Raw genomic sequence first — 18,135 nt, forward strand, 5'->3', positions numbered from 1 at the left:
TATTTTACCAATTATATAAATTATTTTAGATTTTAGATTTTTATTTTAATTAAAATTTTGTATAATATTCAAATCATATTAATATTCATATATATTCTATGATAAATATTCTTTAAAATATTTTTATAAATCAATATTAATATATGGTATTTGCATGAGAATTTGTAATTGCCAAAAGATTTCTCTTAAATTTTAAGAGAATCGATTTTTTTCGTGAAATTTACACTCGGATTGGATAGGAATTGTTAAGGAATTTGTTACAGTGAGCAGGTGCGACAATTTTCTCTTTGTTACGCTTTTACCCAATAAGTAAAGGACGTAATCTAAATAGTGGAATATATTAAAATTGGATGATATTGAAATGAAAATGCAAATTTAAAAAAAATTGATGTATTCTCAAAAAAAATTGATGTATTCTTGTATCAATTTATTTATAATTATCAATAATAATATTTGAAATAACAAATAAAAATGTTTATATACAAACATACATTATATCTTAAACTATATTAGATATACAATTAATTGAAAATAATAATTTCTTTTTATATTAATTAAAGCAAATAAATTTATTTATGAATTGCAAATTATTTGATTTTAACAAACAATATTATTATTAATTTGTAAATAATATGTGTATATTTGAAGAAGTGAAATGTTATCTAAATCCCAAGGGAAATATAAATAATGATAGTGATCACTTATGGATGATGAATTATTTGATTTAATAAATATGTAAACAATTTTATTGTACAATATTAATATAGATTTAAAATAATTGAAATATATGCACAATTAAATATTTCAAAATTTTCATATAATCCTGTCAATCGTGTTCCTAAATAAACTTTAGAATATCATTTCAAAATAATAGTTGCCTATTACCTTCGTTATTATCGTTGAACTCATCCATTGTATCCATTAATCCTTATAAAGAATTTTACAATTCCAAGGAAAATCACTAGATGTAGTTATTAGTTTCCGCAATAAAGTTAAGTTTACGAGAGATGGGTCTTCGAATCACTCTATTAAAGTTATGAATGAATTAAAAATTATATGTCTATACAAAATCCATACGAACTCGTAAAATGTCTCTCGTCGCAGAGAAAGGGGAATAAAAAGATAGAAAATAGAATTTTTTAATGACTTGTGAGCCAAATTTAAAGAAAAACCTTTTTATCCCATCATCACGGACAAGAAAGAAAAAAATAAAAAAATCATTGAGTACCACTGGACACAGATACGCAACAGCAATTTTCTAGGCCATCAACCTGGAAAATTGCTTCTTCCCTCGTTTTGTCGACCTTTTCCTCTTCTTTGCTGTACGCAACCATCGTCGTTGCATGCCAATTCTCCCTTGTACCGGTGTAACTTTATTAAGCTCATTATGGGATTCATGACTTATTTTATTAAAATACCAATGGTAACTTTAATTGTTTCCCTGCTTCTTTGAATTTTATTATTGGCGACACTACATTTGTTTTTTGGATTAATTTTAGAAAAGGGTTAAAAAAATTTTCACAAAAGGAAGGTTAATCTTTTTCTATTAATTTATTTTCTATTATACGAATGTATGTATATGTATATATACATATATGTAAATTTTTTTTAAATTTTAATGTTTAAACACTTTAAATAATATATGTCATCTTTATATGATCTTTATAAATATATCTAAAGAAAAATTAATTATACTATTTAATATCTGTCTGAAATCATTCAATTTTTGTCTAAACTATTTTTTTCATTTACAGTGGATTAGATAAATTATATGATATGAATTAATATAAAAAAAAAAGATTTGAAATTTTGAATGTTATATAGTGGAAAACCAAATTAATTTAATTAAAAAAAAATATTTAGTCAATAAAAGAAGAAAATTTTTGTAAATTTTATTTTGTAAATTCATAAAAAAGAAATTATTTCTTTCTTTGTAATTTAACATATTACAATTATTTTTAATAAATTTCCTTCAATATCGCATTTGGCCAAAAGCTTTTCATCAATAACATCTGATTATTTTAAACACAATACGCTATTTTAATAATTATTTTTTCAATCCCCTTGAATAATCCCTAAGTCTGACTTTCTCGTAACTAACAAAAGTTCCATTCACTTCGTCAAAACTTCACGAATCATAAGTAAGAACGACGAAGGATTATGAATATCGGCGTAGAAGACGGAAGCAAGAAAATTTAATCCCCAAGTTTTCTAAAGGCTAAAGTTGTATACTGAATCTGGGATTTAAATTGTTCTCGCGTCATTGTGGAGACAAGTTTGCTCTTTCCGATGGAAACAAAGGTTAAACCGATGAAGGAGTTGCCTGGATTTCGATGTACGTTTCCTAGGTGGTTAGTGTTTCATAAATCTTAATCTTCCAGGGATTTGGGTCTCCTCGAGACAATTCTCTCCCTTACAGAAAATTGTTATTCGAAATCCAATGGCTAACGAATCCCTTAAATATTTACAATAAGATACTACTCTTTAATCTCGATAATTCTTTTCTTTTTTTTTTTTTTTTAACATATCGTCAAGAAACAAATAACGTCGCGAGAATTTTTATTCCATAATCGTTGTTAAAAGTTTAAAATTTTTTTTTATCCAAACTCGATACATATAAATTGAATAAATCTTTATCGATTGATTTATTATATTATGTTAATTCCAAGTTTAATTTCATCTCGAATCAAAATTGAATAAAAATTCATTCAGTCTCTGTAATGAACAACAATTGTCAATTAAAATCTTCACAATTTAAAAAGAACTTGACAATATATCTATCAAAAATATCATCGAGATTAAAGTTATTTTTTTTTTCGTAAATAATATAAATAATTACGATCGATCAATATTTCACGCCGTTTATAAGTCAATGCGAATTAACACGATCGATCAAGGAAAATAGATGGACAAATTGGAAAGGGATGTATCGCAATGACGCTTTAATTAACTTGTGATCGAATCGATACGAACGGGTGAACGCTCGTCAAATTATGCTTGAATTTCGGAGGCATAAACAAGAGATATAATAAAGGCAAATTGTCGATCAGCAGCAGTTTCGTATGTGGTGGTGTATCTTCTGCTCGGGGAGAATCGACATGGACGGCCCTTTGAAAACGTCGTTCGATAATTAATTGGTAATCCAATTGCGATGCAATGCAAACGATCCGATTCATTCGATTTTATTGGCTGCCAAAAGCAGATGTAATTCATATTTCATATCAATGTGTATGCGAAGGATGATCGCAATTTTCGTTAAATCGACGCGTTGATTTATCATCGATCGTAAGCAAGAAGAGATCGAAAGCAATTCTCGAGAATTTCACTTGTAAATGGACAAAGCGCGTTTACAATTTAATTAATAGTTGGCGACGAGGTTCGTTAAGGTGCAACTTGTAATTGAAAAGGTTGAAAGAGGAAAACTTTTCTCTTGAAAGACAGGGAATTTTAATAAAGAGCCGATATTCTTTTCTTGGGGGAAGAAAATAAATTTTCCCCTGAATATTATATTTAGAATTGTTACAAATTGAATATTCTATTGAATTAAGATAAAAGATATTCTTCTTGAATATTTACTTCAACGACGATGTAAATATAAAATTTAATATATTATCTGAAATAATACTGTTGATAACGAGCGAATTATTACTATTAATACTACTTGAAAAAATTCAAAATACAAATACAAAGATGAAACATATAAATAATATATTATAAAAGAAAAAATTATTTGAAATAATTTCTTTAAATTATAAATATTCCTATACATTTTATTGTATCAATTATTCAACAGTAATAATTTAAAAATTATTTTAGAAAAATGATTTTAAATTATATTGAATTATAATGTGGTATAAGAATTTCAGATCAAAATATCAATTTAAAAATGCATTTAAAAAGTAAAAGTATATCAATGGAAAGTTGTTATTAAATGACAACGATTTTATTCTCTACCAATAAAAGTTATAAAAATTATAAATTTTAAATTTGTTATTGTTGCAATAGACAAGTCTAAAATATTAAATATTAAATATTACGCATCTATTTAGAAACTGTAATGTTATTATATTTCATTGTTTCATGCATGTGACACGTGTAATTAGTGACTAATTATCGGCATTATCATTGAGATATCTAGATGTTCCAAATACAAGCTCGTGAATCTACATTTACGTGTGAATCTACGTATTATGGTTACATGACTGTATAAACTGTAAATGCATCGTGACAAAATTTAGATTATTTTTGATCAATGTTAACTGAATTATATAATAATTAAATATATTATATTATATATTAAATATATTATTATATATATTATATAATAATTAAATAACTACATTAGATATTTTTGGTAATTATATGGGAAGAAAATACAAATATATTTTTCAGAAATATACTTAATAGTATTTTAAATTATTTCTCCTAAGTCTTTGAGGTAGATAAGTGAATAAATAAGGAAAATAATTAAATTGCAAGTTGAAATTATTTATATAATTATTTGTGAGTGATTAATTTTATTAATTTCAATAACTTTGATATTAGTCAGGATTAATACTTCAATTTCGTTTATTATTAATAGTACAATTATTAATAAATAGTATTATTAATAATACAACATTAATTTCAAAGATATAATTTAAATTATTCTACGTTATTCTTGGATAGATTTGAATAAGTTTGAGATACAATTAAATTAAAATTTATAGTATACATACATGTGTAAGTATATACGTCTTTTGGACATAATTGTTTTTTTTCTTCTGTTTTAACTTTTCCAAGTCGAATGATTGACGTTTCATTTTGCGCACAATTCAATACCATTGCATTGTTATGACGCATGAATCAAATTTTCGTATCGATTAAAATTCTAAATAAAATTCCAAGTTCCGTATATTTGACATTGATCTCTTTCTGTATCACAGGTATAAAGCAACGATGATTTCGAAATTTGCCAACCTTGACACGTATTTACACCCACCATCGAACAATCCACGTGCATTCCATTGCGTTTCAACGGATAGTTAATGGTTGCCATCATCCACCCACGTTTATCACCCACGTCACACAATGCATACGAGCTTCTACGTCATTACTTCTCCACCAAGATTTTATCGTTATGGCGTTATGAGCCATTCATTCCTATAACCGCGATTTCTTTACTGCAACAGAATTACGAATGTTCATCATACGAAACGATCCATATTGTCACAATGTTATTCGATCCTTCCCTCATCTTTTTATGATATGAAAGACCATCTTCGTTCGACTAACTAAAAGTTGTTGAAGAAGTAATCTTTTCGTACCATTGATATAAATTGGCAATTTAATAAACAAGCCCTAATCAAAATTCCAAATAACAATTCTAAAATAATAGTAATATAATAGACAACTTTTCAAAAATGTCTCATAAATATATTAAATTATATTCTACAGATTTCTTGGAATAGTATTTTATTTATTATTTCTTTTTAATATTAAGTGAAAGCAATAATTTGTAAGTACTTTTCTTTTTAATTTTCTTAAAATAGTTACAAATGGATTTGTCCTTTTCTTAATTGATTTTATAATTCAAACATTTGATTATCAATCATTGAAAATTGCAACTTATTGAAATATGAAAAAAGTACTTTAAAGACACTTTAATCTGTTCTCTGGAAACAGATAATTGCTTTGATATTGACATTGGTACAATATACATTGCTAACTATTTTATCAAAGAATCAAATATAGATACAGATGTATTAAGAATAAAGATAAATATTATAAATGTTAAATGAATCTATCTTATTATTATCCTTTGCTTCTGAAAATTTTATTGAAATAAGCAAATATTAAGATAATAAATTATTCAAGATGTCACATTTTTTTCAATTTTAATTTTATAAAATTATCTTAACATTTTTTAAATTAGTGTTTTTTGGCACATCTTGTGAATAATTGTATATTTGCTTGTATATATATATAAAAACGGATTTAAAATATTGCAAGAATCTTTATTGAAAAAAAGGAAATACAAGTATATACGTATTATACATATATCGTAAATTGCACTATGAACAAATTTGTACAATTTATCGAAATCTCGGTCTACGTATATATTATTTTTTCACTTACAATTATTTTATGACACTAATGCAATACTGGTAAATTTTAACATCACAAAATATAGCGTTAATATATAGTTTAAATCCTTTATAAATATTTCTTAACAGAAATACTAAACCATTATTTTCTTTCTCCTTCCTTAATTGTTCCACGCGAATTATTCTAAGCTTTAATATTTTCGGTTAGAGAGAACAAGGGAAAAAGTTCTAAAATCTAAGACATTGAGCAAAATGTAAGTCATTACAGGAACATTTCCATTTAGAAATGATAAGATTGTTGATACACTTTTTACAATTCCATCCAATTTACAGTTTCTAGTATCGATTCTATTATCGCATTTATAAAAATAGATTTTCAAAATATTAAAATAATTCTATGATATCTGTGATTTCGAATTAAAATATAAAGTTAATATATAAGAAAAAATTTATTTTCGAAAATCATCGTGACATATTTCTCATGAAATGTACCAGATTTTTCAGATCAGATAAATAATCTAAGTAATTTTAAAAATATTTTTAAAAAATCACTTTAATCCAGAGAGCATCTCAAATATTCGCTCATTTCAAAACAAAAATTTGAATCACAAGCTAAAAATTTTAATTATTAGTATAACCAATTTGTAAAAAAATTTCTACTTTTTACGAGTCATTTCTAGATATGCTCACACATCGATCTCATTAAAAAATAAAAAGAAAAAAATATAACCAAGCATTAAGATCTGGAGCAATAATTCATCTCAGATATTCTCTAAATGTCAATACTATTAGAATTATAATATACGAATATATATAGTCATTTCCAATTAAGGATTTAATCACGCGTCGATTAATAAAAAAAATGATCGAAAAGTTAAAATTTAAAAATAATTTATATCGAAGCTTATTCAAAAATTAATATTATTAAAAGTATAATGCACACAACTAATGCAAATGCTTGAAATATTTCTTAAATAATAAATTAATAATTAATTAATTAAATAAATAATTAAAAAAAAATTACATTTACGAATTGTCTCCAATCCAAAGACAATTCACGCAAATCAATCGCAAATCAAATAATAAAAATATGATCAAAACGATATTAAAAATCTGGAGATATAATTCAGAAATTTTGAAAAAGCATAGTGTGCTATACAACTATACCTCGAGAGCATCCTTCCTCTAATTTATCTTAAAAATCAATATCATCAAAAAGATACGAAAATCAAAATTAAAATTGAATGGAATTCTCGTTTACATAAATATTAAATCGCATCTCGTCGTTGAGACAATTCTTAGCATTATCGGCGGTTGCATAATTCTCGCCCGACTCTTCTTGATCCGCCACAGCGTTCTTCCTTTTAGAGGAAAGAACTTCCTCGTAATCGCTGGATTTAGATCTCTCAATATTTTGCAACTTCGGGACGTCGTAAATTGGCTCCTCCCTTCTCGAGCATTGACACTTGGCCCAGATCTCGGTCTCAGATTTGGACAAGAATTTTCTGGGGACGTCGTAGTGAGCGGCCGCGGACGTGGAGTTATGGTGCGAAAAAGGGCAGGGAATGTCCTCGCTCCTCCTGCGTATCTCCACTTCGTACATGTCGTTTTTAATAATTACGGACGAGTGTTGGCCGGTTTGATATATGTAAGAGCTGCAGAATTCCTGGCTGTTGTCCATCTTTGTCAAGGAAATGAACGGGTGTTTCCGTATCTTGGAGAGATGTGGATGCTTGGGCAGTTTGGTCAGGGTCTCTTTCACTAGGGATGGGCTGGATGGATTGGATCTCGTTGCTTTGGGTTTCAATGACATCTGTGTTATCAGACTTAGAGGGGGATAGGATGGACCCAGATCTAGTCTCAAGCTCTCGCGGGGTACCTCGTTTAAAATGAGCCTTTTCGCGTTTTCCTCCCTGTAAATTTGAATGATTATTTTAATTATAATTGCAAATGTTTTTGGTGTGATTGTTTCTTTTTTTTGCTCTCTTCAAAATGGAAAAATATTTGATACAGAATATTTTAACCAAGATATTTGAAGAATTAATTGTAAAACAAATATAAAAATACATGAAATTGAAGTTTCTATCAGATGAAAGCAAATGAACATAGAATAACAGTGATAAAGTGAAACGATTCTATCATTTTGTCTAACACAAACTTTAACTGATTATAACTTAATGAATAAATCTTAATCGACATTTTTATAAATCAATTTTTACCTTTGTTTTGACCTTTAGAATCGATTCATAATTGTTCTTAATTTATATACAAAAAGTTCATAAAATCTTCTTTGTTTTCTTATACAGAAAATACTACAGTAAGTTTTCATATCGATTTTCATGTCGCGTGATTGATAGTGTTTTCTACTAGTTTTCTCTACTCGCGAAAGTAGTTGAGCATTACGATAATGTTTATTGTTTGTTATACAATACAAAGGTTTCAGTGAATATAAATCAAATTGAATATATAATCGACAAAGATTGGATCGAAGCAAAAAATATATAAAAGATACAGAATTCTTTTCATTCTCGACCAATTGCAACGTTGTATCTAACATAGAAAAAAGAAGAGAGAAAACATTTTATGAATTACCTTTATCCACAACAATATCATACAAATATCAATCAACTCACCCTTGCGTACGATAGAACGTTCCATTCTCCTCTTTGCACGCCAAGTTGTTCGATTTGAATGTATTGAATGTGAACTCCCTGTTCGAGTCCAGCAAAGTGCTATTCTCACGCTGAGCCTTGCCCAATATGTCAGTGATGGAGGCCAAAGAGGTCAAGGAAGAAGAGGAGCAAGATCTCTCGTCGTACCCGGAATCTTGATATTCCCCCTCGTTCAAGTTCCTCTCCGACGAGAACAATTTTCGTTTCTTGTCGAGCCTCTTACCTGTCAACGAATATAGCAATTTTTTCAATGATTTTTTTCGCGGTAATTTCTTCCCTGGGATAGGTATCCAATCGATGGAGGTGTCCTCGACTTCGATCGGTCTCTTCAAGAACGCCCCCACTATCTTAGGTGTCTTATCGTTGCGCGAAATTTGTTGGGCGTCCTTCGAACCCTCCTCCTCCTCTTCTTCCTCCTCCTCCTCCTCCTCCCCCTCCACCTCCTCTTCCTCTTTCTCCCTCTTAGGAAATTCGTTGATCATCGTGCTCGTGCTTTTAGGGAATCCGCTCTCCATCGAGGAAGTGCCCCTCCGTTCCGGATTGGGCAGGGTCAAGTCAAGGATCGTGCCCTCCATCGTGTCATCGAGAGATACATCGGCCATCTTCGAATCAGCGTGGAAGTTCGATCTTAGACAGGATTGCTCTTTGTCGAATTTGAAAAGGCTCGAGCAATCGGAGTCGTTCGAGCCTCGCCGCTCGAGATTCAACGAGCTCAGATAAGCATCAGAGAAATTTTCATTCGCTTCGTTCTTCAAATCTTTGCTGTACGCGCTCGAGAATATTGCCGATTTCCTGGAACCGTTCGAGCACATTAATCCTTCCACATTTTCACGATCGTCCTCCGTCTCGTCGCGTTTTATGACTTTTCGAAGATCGATCGTATGCCCATCCTCCTCGGAGGACGCATAGGTTTCGGAAGGCCAGGCGTAAGTTTCCCCCATCGAATTGCTGTCCGAACGATTCTCAAATTCGTTCTTCTCGCCCTCGCTCATCGAGTCATCGTGCAAATTTTCAGAGTCGAAAGGGATTGGCTCAAAGATCTCCGACCTCTTCCTCGCCGCCCCTCCGCAACTGGTGTCCGGGTTGCTCTCGGCCCCCTCCTGCCCGCCCCTCGGATCGTTACACGCCTTGTATTTTACCTCGAACGCCGCCACGATCTTCTTGACGAAGTTCCTCTGTTTGCCTATATCCATCGGCCTTCCTTCGTGCTTCGATGGGGAGAGGAAACCCTTCTCGAACTCGCATATAATGGTCTCCAAATCGAACATCTCGGGATGTGTCGGCGATGATCCAAAATTTGTCCGCGGGCTCCTAGGGGAAAAAACATTGTAGGGGTCGCTGTGACTGCTTCGGTCCGCGGCTTTCATTGCATTCGTCCTTATAGGGCCGATCGGATTGCGGGCCGAATAATTGCCACGCTTCTTAATCCAACTTTCCCCCGCTACCTCTGAGTAATTTCTTACTCTTTCGCTCTTCTGTTCCTCTTCCTTCACACTTCCGTCCTCTCCGTTCAGCTACGGCAGAAATCAAAATTTTCTTCTTTATATTCTTTATTCTTTTTGTTATTTTTTGAAAATAATTTTTTTAAAATAATATCAAATTTTGTTACATACTAAAATATTGTTATATACTATTATATAATTTTGTTATATACTAATTTTGTTATATAATAAACGTCAAATTTGCGTTTCTTATTTTTCACGTTATTTGCTTTCCAGATTTTTCTAATTTTTTTGTTAATTCCTTCCCGCGCGAAAAATTTCGATTCTATTTTATATTCGGGGTAATAAAATGCTTTGAAATTTGGATATTTTTTTTTATTTGAAATTGAAATAAGAAATTAAAGAGTTTAAAGAATTTAAGAATATTTATATTTGGGCAAATTTTGTTTGATATTGAAATATAAAATAAATTATTTCAAATCGTTATTTTCAATTGAAAAATGTACAAAAAACAGAATAGAAAACATATATTTAAAATAATAATTGTTTCATTGTAAGTTTATTTCAAATTTGGTAAAAGAAATGAAAAAGATTAATAAAATTAAATCAGCAAATTTTAATTCTTTTCTCCTATAATATTATAATAAATTACAAATAATAATAAAGAAGTCGTATATTATTTATAAGAGAAAAATATTTTAATACAATTTTTAAATTTTAATTTAATGAATCTATAAAAATCTATCTACTATGATGTATCTACATTTCTAAGATTTTAATAAGAGAAATTAATAAGAGAAATTAGATAAGAGAAAAAAATATAGAATTTAGAAAAAGAATTTAAAAAACTAACCTCTTCTTTGTTGTCTGTCTTCAATATACGCTGAAGAATAGTTTTCTTCATTTTTTTTTTTGTCACTTGTGTTACTCAAACTTTCGATAAAAATAATCTATTAAATACTTTCACTCTTCTAATTAGTATATAATAATTAGTATACAATATATATCACCAAATATATATACATTTTAAATTTTTTTACACGCACAAAAAATGAAAAATTAAATTTTATTCTATTTGAAAAATTTTCAATATAGGATAGAGTTAGACACTGGGACAGAGAACACGATGTTCACGCGTTGAAGATCAAATGTTAAATGAGGCTTAAACACCGTAACACATCTATTTGTACCTGAGGTATTGGGGGAAGGGTATCGGTGCTGACAAATAGGTGTTTACCTGAAAAATTTTCACAGAGAGGGAGGGAGTAAATAGCACCAGCGGAATATTAAATGGTCAGTTAGAAATGTTCAAACAATTTGAATAATGTTTCGAAAAATTCTTTAATTTTTTCTTTTAAGATTTCTTATTAAGATTTATAAAAAGTTAGAGAATTTTAAAATTTATAAAGAGTTTAGATTTATTAACTTTATAATTTTTCAGAAACTTAATATATTTAATATTTTATATTGTAATGCAATGAATCTGTATTTTAATCTCTTAATTATTTATTCTTTTAATTATTCTCTTAATTATTTATCTCGTAATTAATTTTAATTTTAATGAAAATAAATTGGTTTTCGGAATAATATTTGATATTTTCGATATTTCGAAGAAAAATCATTGTAATGATTTATACAGATAAAATATAAAAGCTTTGTTTAAAAAAATTATTAAAAATATTAAATGTATATAATCGTACATAAAAAATTAAATTATCAATAATTTAAATATTTAATTTTTTTTTATCCAGCTTTCAAAAAAATTAATTTTTCAGTAATTGAAGTATAAAACGATAATTTAATCATAAATCGTTTTACAAAAATTGATACAAGTTTTATCAATCGATTATATAACTTATTCGAAATTTAATTCCGTAATTGTTTCATTTTTAAATTGATTAAAAATTTATCTTCAGACAGTTTGAAATTGATATTCGTAAATTGTGTATCGTGTATCATAAATAAAAAAATTCCAACTTTTTCTTTCTTCGTTTAATCTGTCGTTATATATTTTGAATAGAAATTGAATTAAAACCTAAATGTACATTAAAACAGATGAGAATGTATGCAAAAAACACACGTAAATGGGAAAGCACAAATAATTATACTGTAATTGTTTTTAATGTTTGAAAGCTTTTTATGCAGATTGGAAAAAAAGAGAAATAAATGGAAATGAAAATTACATTAGATCGAAAAACAAGTTCGTTCAATGTTTTTTTATTAGAAGAATATTATGAAAATATCGCTCATTAATATTTAAAAAAAATATATTATGAGTTAAAAATTTTCTATCTATCAGAATCTCAAATATCTGATAAAATTTAATATTTAAATAAAATAAAGTAAGTAAATAATAACGAAGGTTTTTTACTGTTTGCCATAACAAATTATATATTTTTATCCATGATTTCACAGAAATAATTATTATTTGCTGGAAAGAATATTTATTGAAGTTTATTTAATGAGATTTTCTAAGAATTTTTTTTCATGTACAAAGATTTTTTTAAAGACAAAACTATGATTTTGCAAAGAAATATAATAAGCGAATTCTAATGAATTATTTCTCATATACAGATTTAAAATTCAATATAAAATTGTTAGTAATATTGAAAAATTTTTTACAAGAAGATCAATTGTTAAAAGAGAATATCAAGAAACATTTTTAAATTTAACTTTGTACTAGATAAAATACTAGATAAAATAAGTAGAAAAATATTTGATTTAATTTTTTATAATACATTGTAAATAAAATTAGAATTAATAATAAAATAAAAAAAGTATTAGAATTAGATGATCAAAATTTAAGAAACTTAAATTTTCATTTTGTTTTCGATTATTTTCAAAGTTCAATAATTTGGCAAACAAATTATACACCAAGTTTTTAAAAATAATCATAAAGGCAATATCTCAATCAATTGTCCTTACAGTCGGTCGAATTTTTCGAATCTTCGAGAATAAAAATATCTTTACTCTCCTATTTGCTACCAGATATAAATCATTTCTGAAAAAAGAAAAAAAGAAAAAAAATGAGGATTTTAAAATGAATTTTAAACTTGCTCTCAGAAAGTTATAATATTTTAAAATATTGACAAATTTTCACCAAATATTAGTTAATTTATTACTCTTTATTGTACTTTCACTGAAAAGCCAGACTTTTCTTGCAATATCTATGATCTTACCTGCCTCGAGGATTCCCTTTTGCAATAACAAGAAGCAATAAAACTAAGTACTTATCCGCATTCTGGCTGCTTCCACCAGAATATTGTATTGTTCTCTTTAGAAAATATGCATGAACCTGCACACCTGCTATGTCGAAATCGATCGATGCTTAGCCAATTCCCTATGCACGTGTCGATGTTTAATGTGCAACAGGGAATAGAATGAATCGGGAAGAAGATAAGTCTGCAGTTCAGTAACGTTTTCCACTTTTACCCATTTGAATTCAGATATTTCTTTTGTTTTTTTCTTTATTTTATTGTCAAAAGAATTTTCTTTTCACAAAAATGGAAGAAATCCTCGTAAAATTTGTCTACTAACTCTTCTAAATCTTAATTGTAGAATATTCCATTGTTAATAGAATAATAGCTTCATTTCATAAAAATACGTGGACAAAATTGGAGAGGATAAATTAGCGAGACAAATTATCGGGATGGAGGACGTTATTTTACTTTTATATAAAAATAGCGTGTAACAAAATTATTTATTTTTAACTCAGAGAAAAATTTTCAATTTAGAATAACATAATTTTTCTCGGAGAAAATTATAAGAGACTGTGTCTTTGGTCATTTTCCAAGTGTCATAATTCTCTCAACCAGTGCGTACAATGCTGTCATTTAACGCTTACCTGTACGGTGGATAATTATGGACAATATAACAAGGATTAGTAAGGTCTAAAGTCTCAAATCCTAGTTTCGTTGTAGCTTTACGAGCTCTTCTCTGCGAACAAGCTTTAGTGACTAAACAGCACTGACATACAGATGAATAGGAAAATATTGAATAATTTAAAGTATTTAAATTGAATGAAATTGAATGGAAAAAGATGTAATTTGAAATTATTAATAATTATTTCGTGGAACATGTGAACTTTGTTTTTTAAATTTACATTTTTTTTGAAATTAAAAATTCTATGATTCCATTTAATAAAAAATATCAGTGATTATTTTATGACTTTTATATATCCATCTAGAGAAAAACTAATTATACCAGAGGTATCCAGAAACTATAATTCTTGTATAAATTATTTTTTATAAGTTGTTTATATTTATAAATTAAAATTTATATATGAAGTTTTAACAAAGTGATTAAAAAAAGAAATTCCATTCAAAAATATTTCAACGATAAAAATTTTTACAACAAAAAATGTATTATTTTACAACAAAAAAATTTATCTGAATTAAAAAATTTTATATATATTGAAAATTTTGAATAAAAGTTTATGTTTAGAAAAGAATTTGAATTTTCTATATAAGTCAATGTACGAAAACTTTTGTCCCTCACGAGGAAATAATGCAAATCTATCTTCGATAAAAAATAATAAATCTTTTAATAATATTTCCCCAAACTAATCAGCAATAAAATAAAGAATCTTTAAATACATTTAAAATATTCAAACGATAAGTTTGAAGATAAGTCGTCAAAACTTGGGAATATAGAACGAGAAAATTTCGTGGAGGAAGATTCGTTATTGAAAATTATTCTCCGTGGACCTGCTAGCAGACCGCAGAAATCCGAGAGATTCGTGAGGAAGAATGTTGGAACGACCGCAATTAGAATCAATTTCCTTCCCCACTCTTTTAACCCCTCGAAAATCTCCAACGTGTCGTGATACTTAATTGAAACTAAACTCATATCCCTCTACAATCGATAGTATCATTTTGAAGATTAATCGAATTCTGAAATATTAATTGCGTACTGGAAAACGATGGCTGCGCAGTGGTGCGAGTAAACGCAAGGCTCGACCTCGCTAATAAAGGAGAACGTCACTAGAATTTCACGGACGCGCTTCAACTATCCGATCGGAGTGAAATTTAATAACACTTAACTTTTGAATTTATACTGTGAAGAAAATACATTATATGGAAAGTAATTAGGATATCTTTGATGAAAAAAAAAAACGTTATTGTTGTAAACTTTCTTTAATTTAAATATCTTGATCATTATTTTTTTTAATATTGTAAAATATTAGAATTTTTTCACTGTTTTATTATGTCATGAAGTTTTTAAAGATTTGAATTATTCGTGGTGTTATGATCAATTTTTTTTTTTGTAAAATAGGTTTCTTAAATTAACGTATATTTGTTTAATGAATATATGCATATTGTTTATATGCTGAAGAAAATTGTTTTAACATTGTTTTAATTTTATTTCCTAATATATAATACATTAAAAATTATTTAAACGCAGAGTTTTGTAAAATTTATATTTTTCTCTATAAATGTTGGTAAACAATGATTCTATATATATATATAATTATAAGAAATACAAATATTATACTATAATATTATATTAAACAAATAACAATTACAAATCATTTATATTTGCCAAATAACTCTCGAACAATTGTGCAAACGATCGATATCGCGCAATTAATTTCGAAATTTAAAAATTGACTCGATTCAACGCTCAATATAGAATTTTTTCAAAAAGAAGTTTATTCCTTTAAACATTTTGTGCAGAGAGAAAAAAAAATTAATTTGCGGATTTCGATATCGGAGAAAAATATCCAATGGATCCGCGAACGAGTTTTTTTTCGATTTCTCCTCCCCCAATAAAAGAAATTATCGAAGCTTGTACCGTTTGACGTGTATATCGATATAAATCGATATAAAAATCTATCCCATCTCCGAGAAAAAATTGTTGCGTTTGAATGGAAAACAGTTTAGTTTGAATGGAAAAATGGATTTTTGCGGTGGATTAAATATCAATGAAAAAAAAAAGAGGGAGTTTGCTGGCCACAACGAAGATTACGGTATTTCCTCCATTTTAGCTGGTTACAGATATCGATGCAATCTCGCTTGTACCTAACCTCTTTTTCTCCTGTCCTCGATTCTATTGTATAATTCGTATTGAATATCACTAATCATTACGTTAAAGTGAAATTAAATAAGCGAAATTAGACGAGATCAAAACAGATTTATTGAATACTTTATAAATAATTAAAGTGATTGAAGTAATTTTAATTTCCACGTTCCTTTGAGTTCCAGTTAACAGTTAAATAAAAGTTGAAGAATTTTGAAATTACGTTATTGCAAAATGACTTCCTCACAAATTATTATTGAGATAATAAATGTTTCGTGAAAATTAATACAGTTATAATTAAATAATTTTCTTGGTATTTTTTTTTCTTGCTCTTTTGTACTATTAAACGTTTAAGTTCCTTGAAGAACTTTTAAATTATATTATCTTCAAATTATCTTTCAAAGTTATTTGAAATATAATTTTTATTTGTAAAATATTTTATAGATAAAAGTTAACTTAATATTTGATGAATAATTTATTTGTCATTTCATTATTTATAATATTTATTATACTGTTAGAAAAAAAAGATTTTATTACACATTATTATTCTTACTTATTGAATCTAAATTTGAAAAAAAATTAAAAGTCAAATTTCTATCCAATAATGGAAGCATATATTGCTTAAATAAATTATAAAAGCATACATTTAAAGGCTAAAATAATTTTTCATTTAAGTACTGTTTCTCCATTTGTATTCATTCAAAAAAGACAAATGGAAAAATTTCCAAGTTTTTGCTACTCATGTATGCATCTTATAAACGCAAAGAGAACAATTACCATGGAAGAACTCTCCTTCATAGATTTTACCTGTGGGATACAGTGGTACGTCAGGTAAATGGCAAAGTCTGTCCCGTTAATCTACTTTTATTATTATTTTTACTTTTACTTGTCAGGTATCCTGCCTCAATACATATTGAAAGCTACTTCCATTGTCAAACAATTCTTATTTATTTGCTGAAATCATGCACAATGATACCAAAGAATTACATCTTTATTTCTTATGAATTTATACAAAATAATACAAAATGTAAAAACCGAGAAATGAAGAATTTTTTCTTTTATTTTTTACCAAATATATTCTGCTCGCGAGTAACAATGGAAACGATAAAGACAGGATTGAAGAGAGAGAGAAGAAAAATTTCTTATGATAAAAATATCCAATAATAAAAATATGATTATTATATATATTGGTCGAGTAATTATTATTAGACGAGTTTAATTTTACTGAGCATGATATTTTTTTATTCGAAATAATAATAATAAGTAAAGGGAATGTGCAATTCGAAGGAAATAAAAAATTGGTTGAAATTTTGAAATAAAGTTTGATTATTTCAAATAATAAAAGATAATATAAGAATCGTAGATTTCATCTCATCGCAATGAGATCAAGAAATATGAAAGAGAAAAAAAATATAAAAAGGAACTGTTGTAGATCTAGACAAGAGAAGTGATTTGAAGAAAAAGAATTTCAGGTAAAAAAATTACTTCTTTGCGAAACATATTGTATTTTTATAATAAAATGAAAAATACTTAGATATTAAATAAAACAATTTATTAAAATAACTTATTTTATCAAATGTATTATTATTTAAATAAGATTATCACGAAACGAAATAAGCAAATGAAAAATTCAAATAAAACTTTGATATTTTATATTTTCCATGTTAATTTTGATATTTTTTTTAATTATCATAAGAATTTATAATATAAATGTGACTCAATTCTGTTTATTAATTTCCTTCACTCATTCGACCTGATTTATGTTATTAATTTACTTTCAGATAAATATGCAATACTGAAATATCAAGCTGAGATATAATATAAATCACGTATAAAATAGAAATTCGATTATAATTATAAATTAACATTTAAAAGAAAAAAATATTTTTTTCCATATACTTTATATTCTCTGCTTAT

The 18,135-nt window shown here is 27.4% G+C and overlaps 1 protein-coding gene across 1 annotated transcript; it reads right to left on the bottom strand.

Moving 5' to 3' along the window:
• Positions 1–7,271: 7,271 nt before the first annotated feature.
• On the bottom strand, positions 7,272–10,209 carry LOC122716355. The gene is made up of 3 exons (XM_043939359.1): positions 8,720–10,209; positions 7,348–7,999; positions 7,272–7,280 (listed from the first exon to the last, which is right to left on the bottom strand). The coding sequence occupies exons 1-3, from the start codon at positions 10,123–10,125 to the stop codon at positions 7,272–7,274; spliced, it is 2,067 nt and encodes a 688-aa protein (XP_043795294.1). The 5' UTR covers positions 10,126–10,209.
• Positions 10,210–18,135: the final 7,926 nt, after the last annotated feature.

Source organism: Apis laboriosa, unplaced genomic scaffold (assembly GCF_014066325.1).
Source record: "Apis laboriosa isolate Shangri-la unplaced genomic scaffold, ASM1406632v1 scaffold45_cov149, whole genome shotgun sequence".
Taxonomy (NCBI): domain Eukaryota; kingdom Metazoa; phylum Arthropoda; class Insecta; order Hymenoptera; family Apidae; genus Apis; species Apis laboriosa.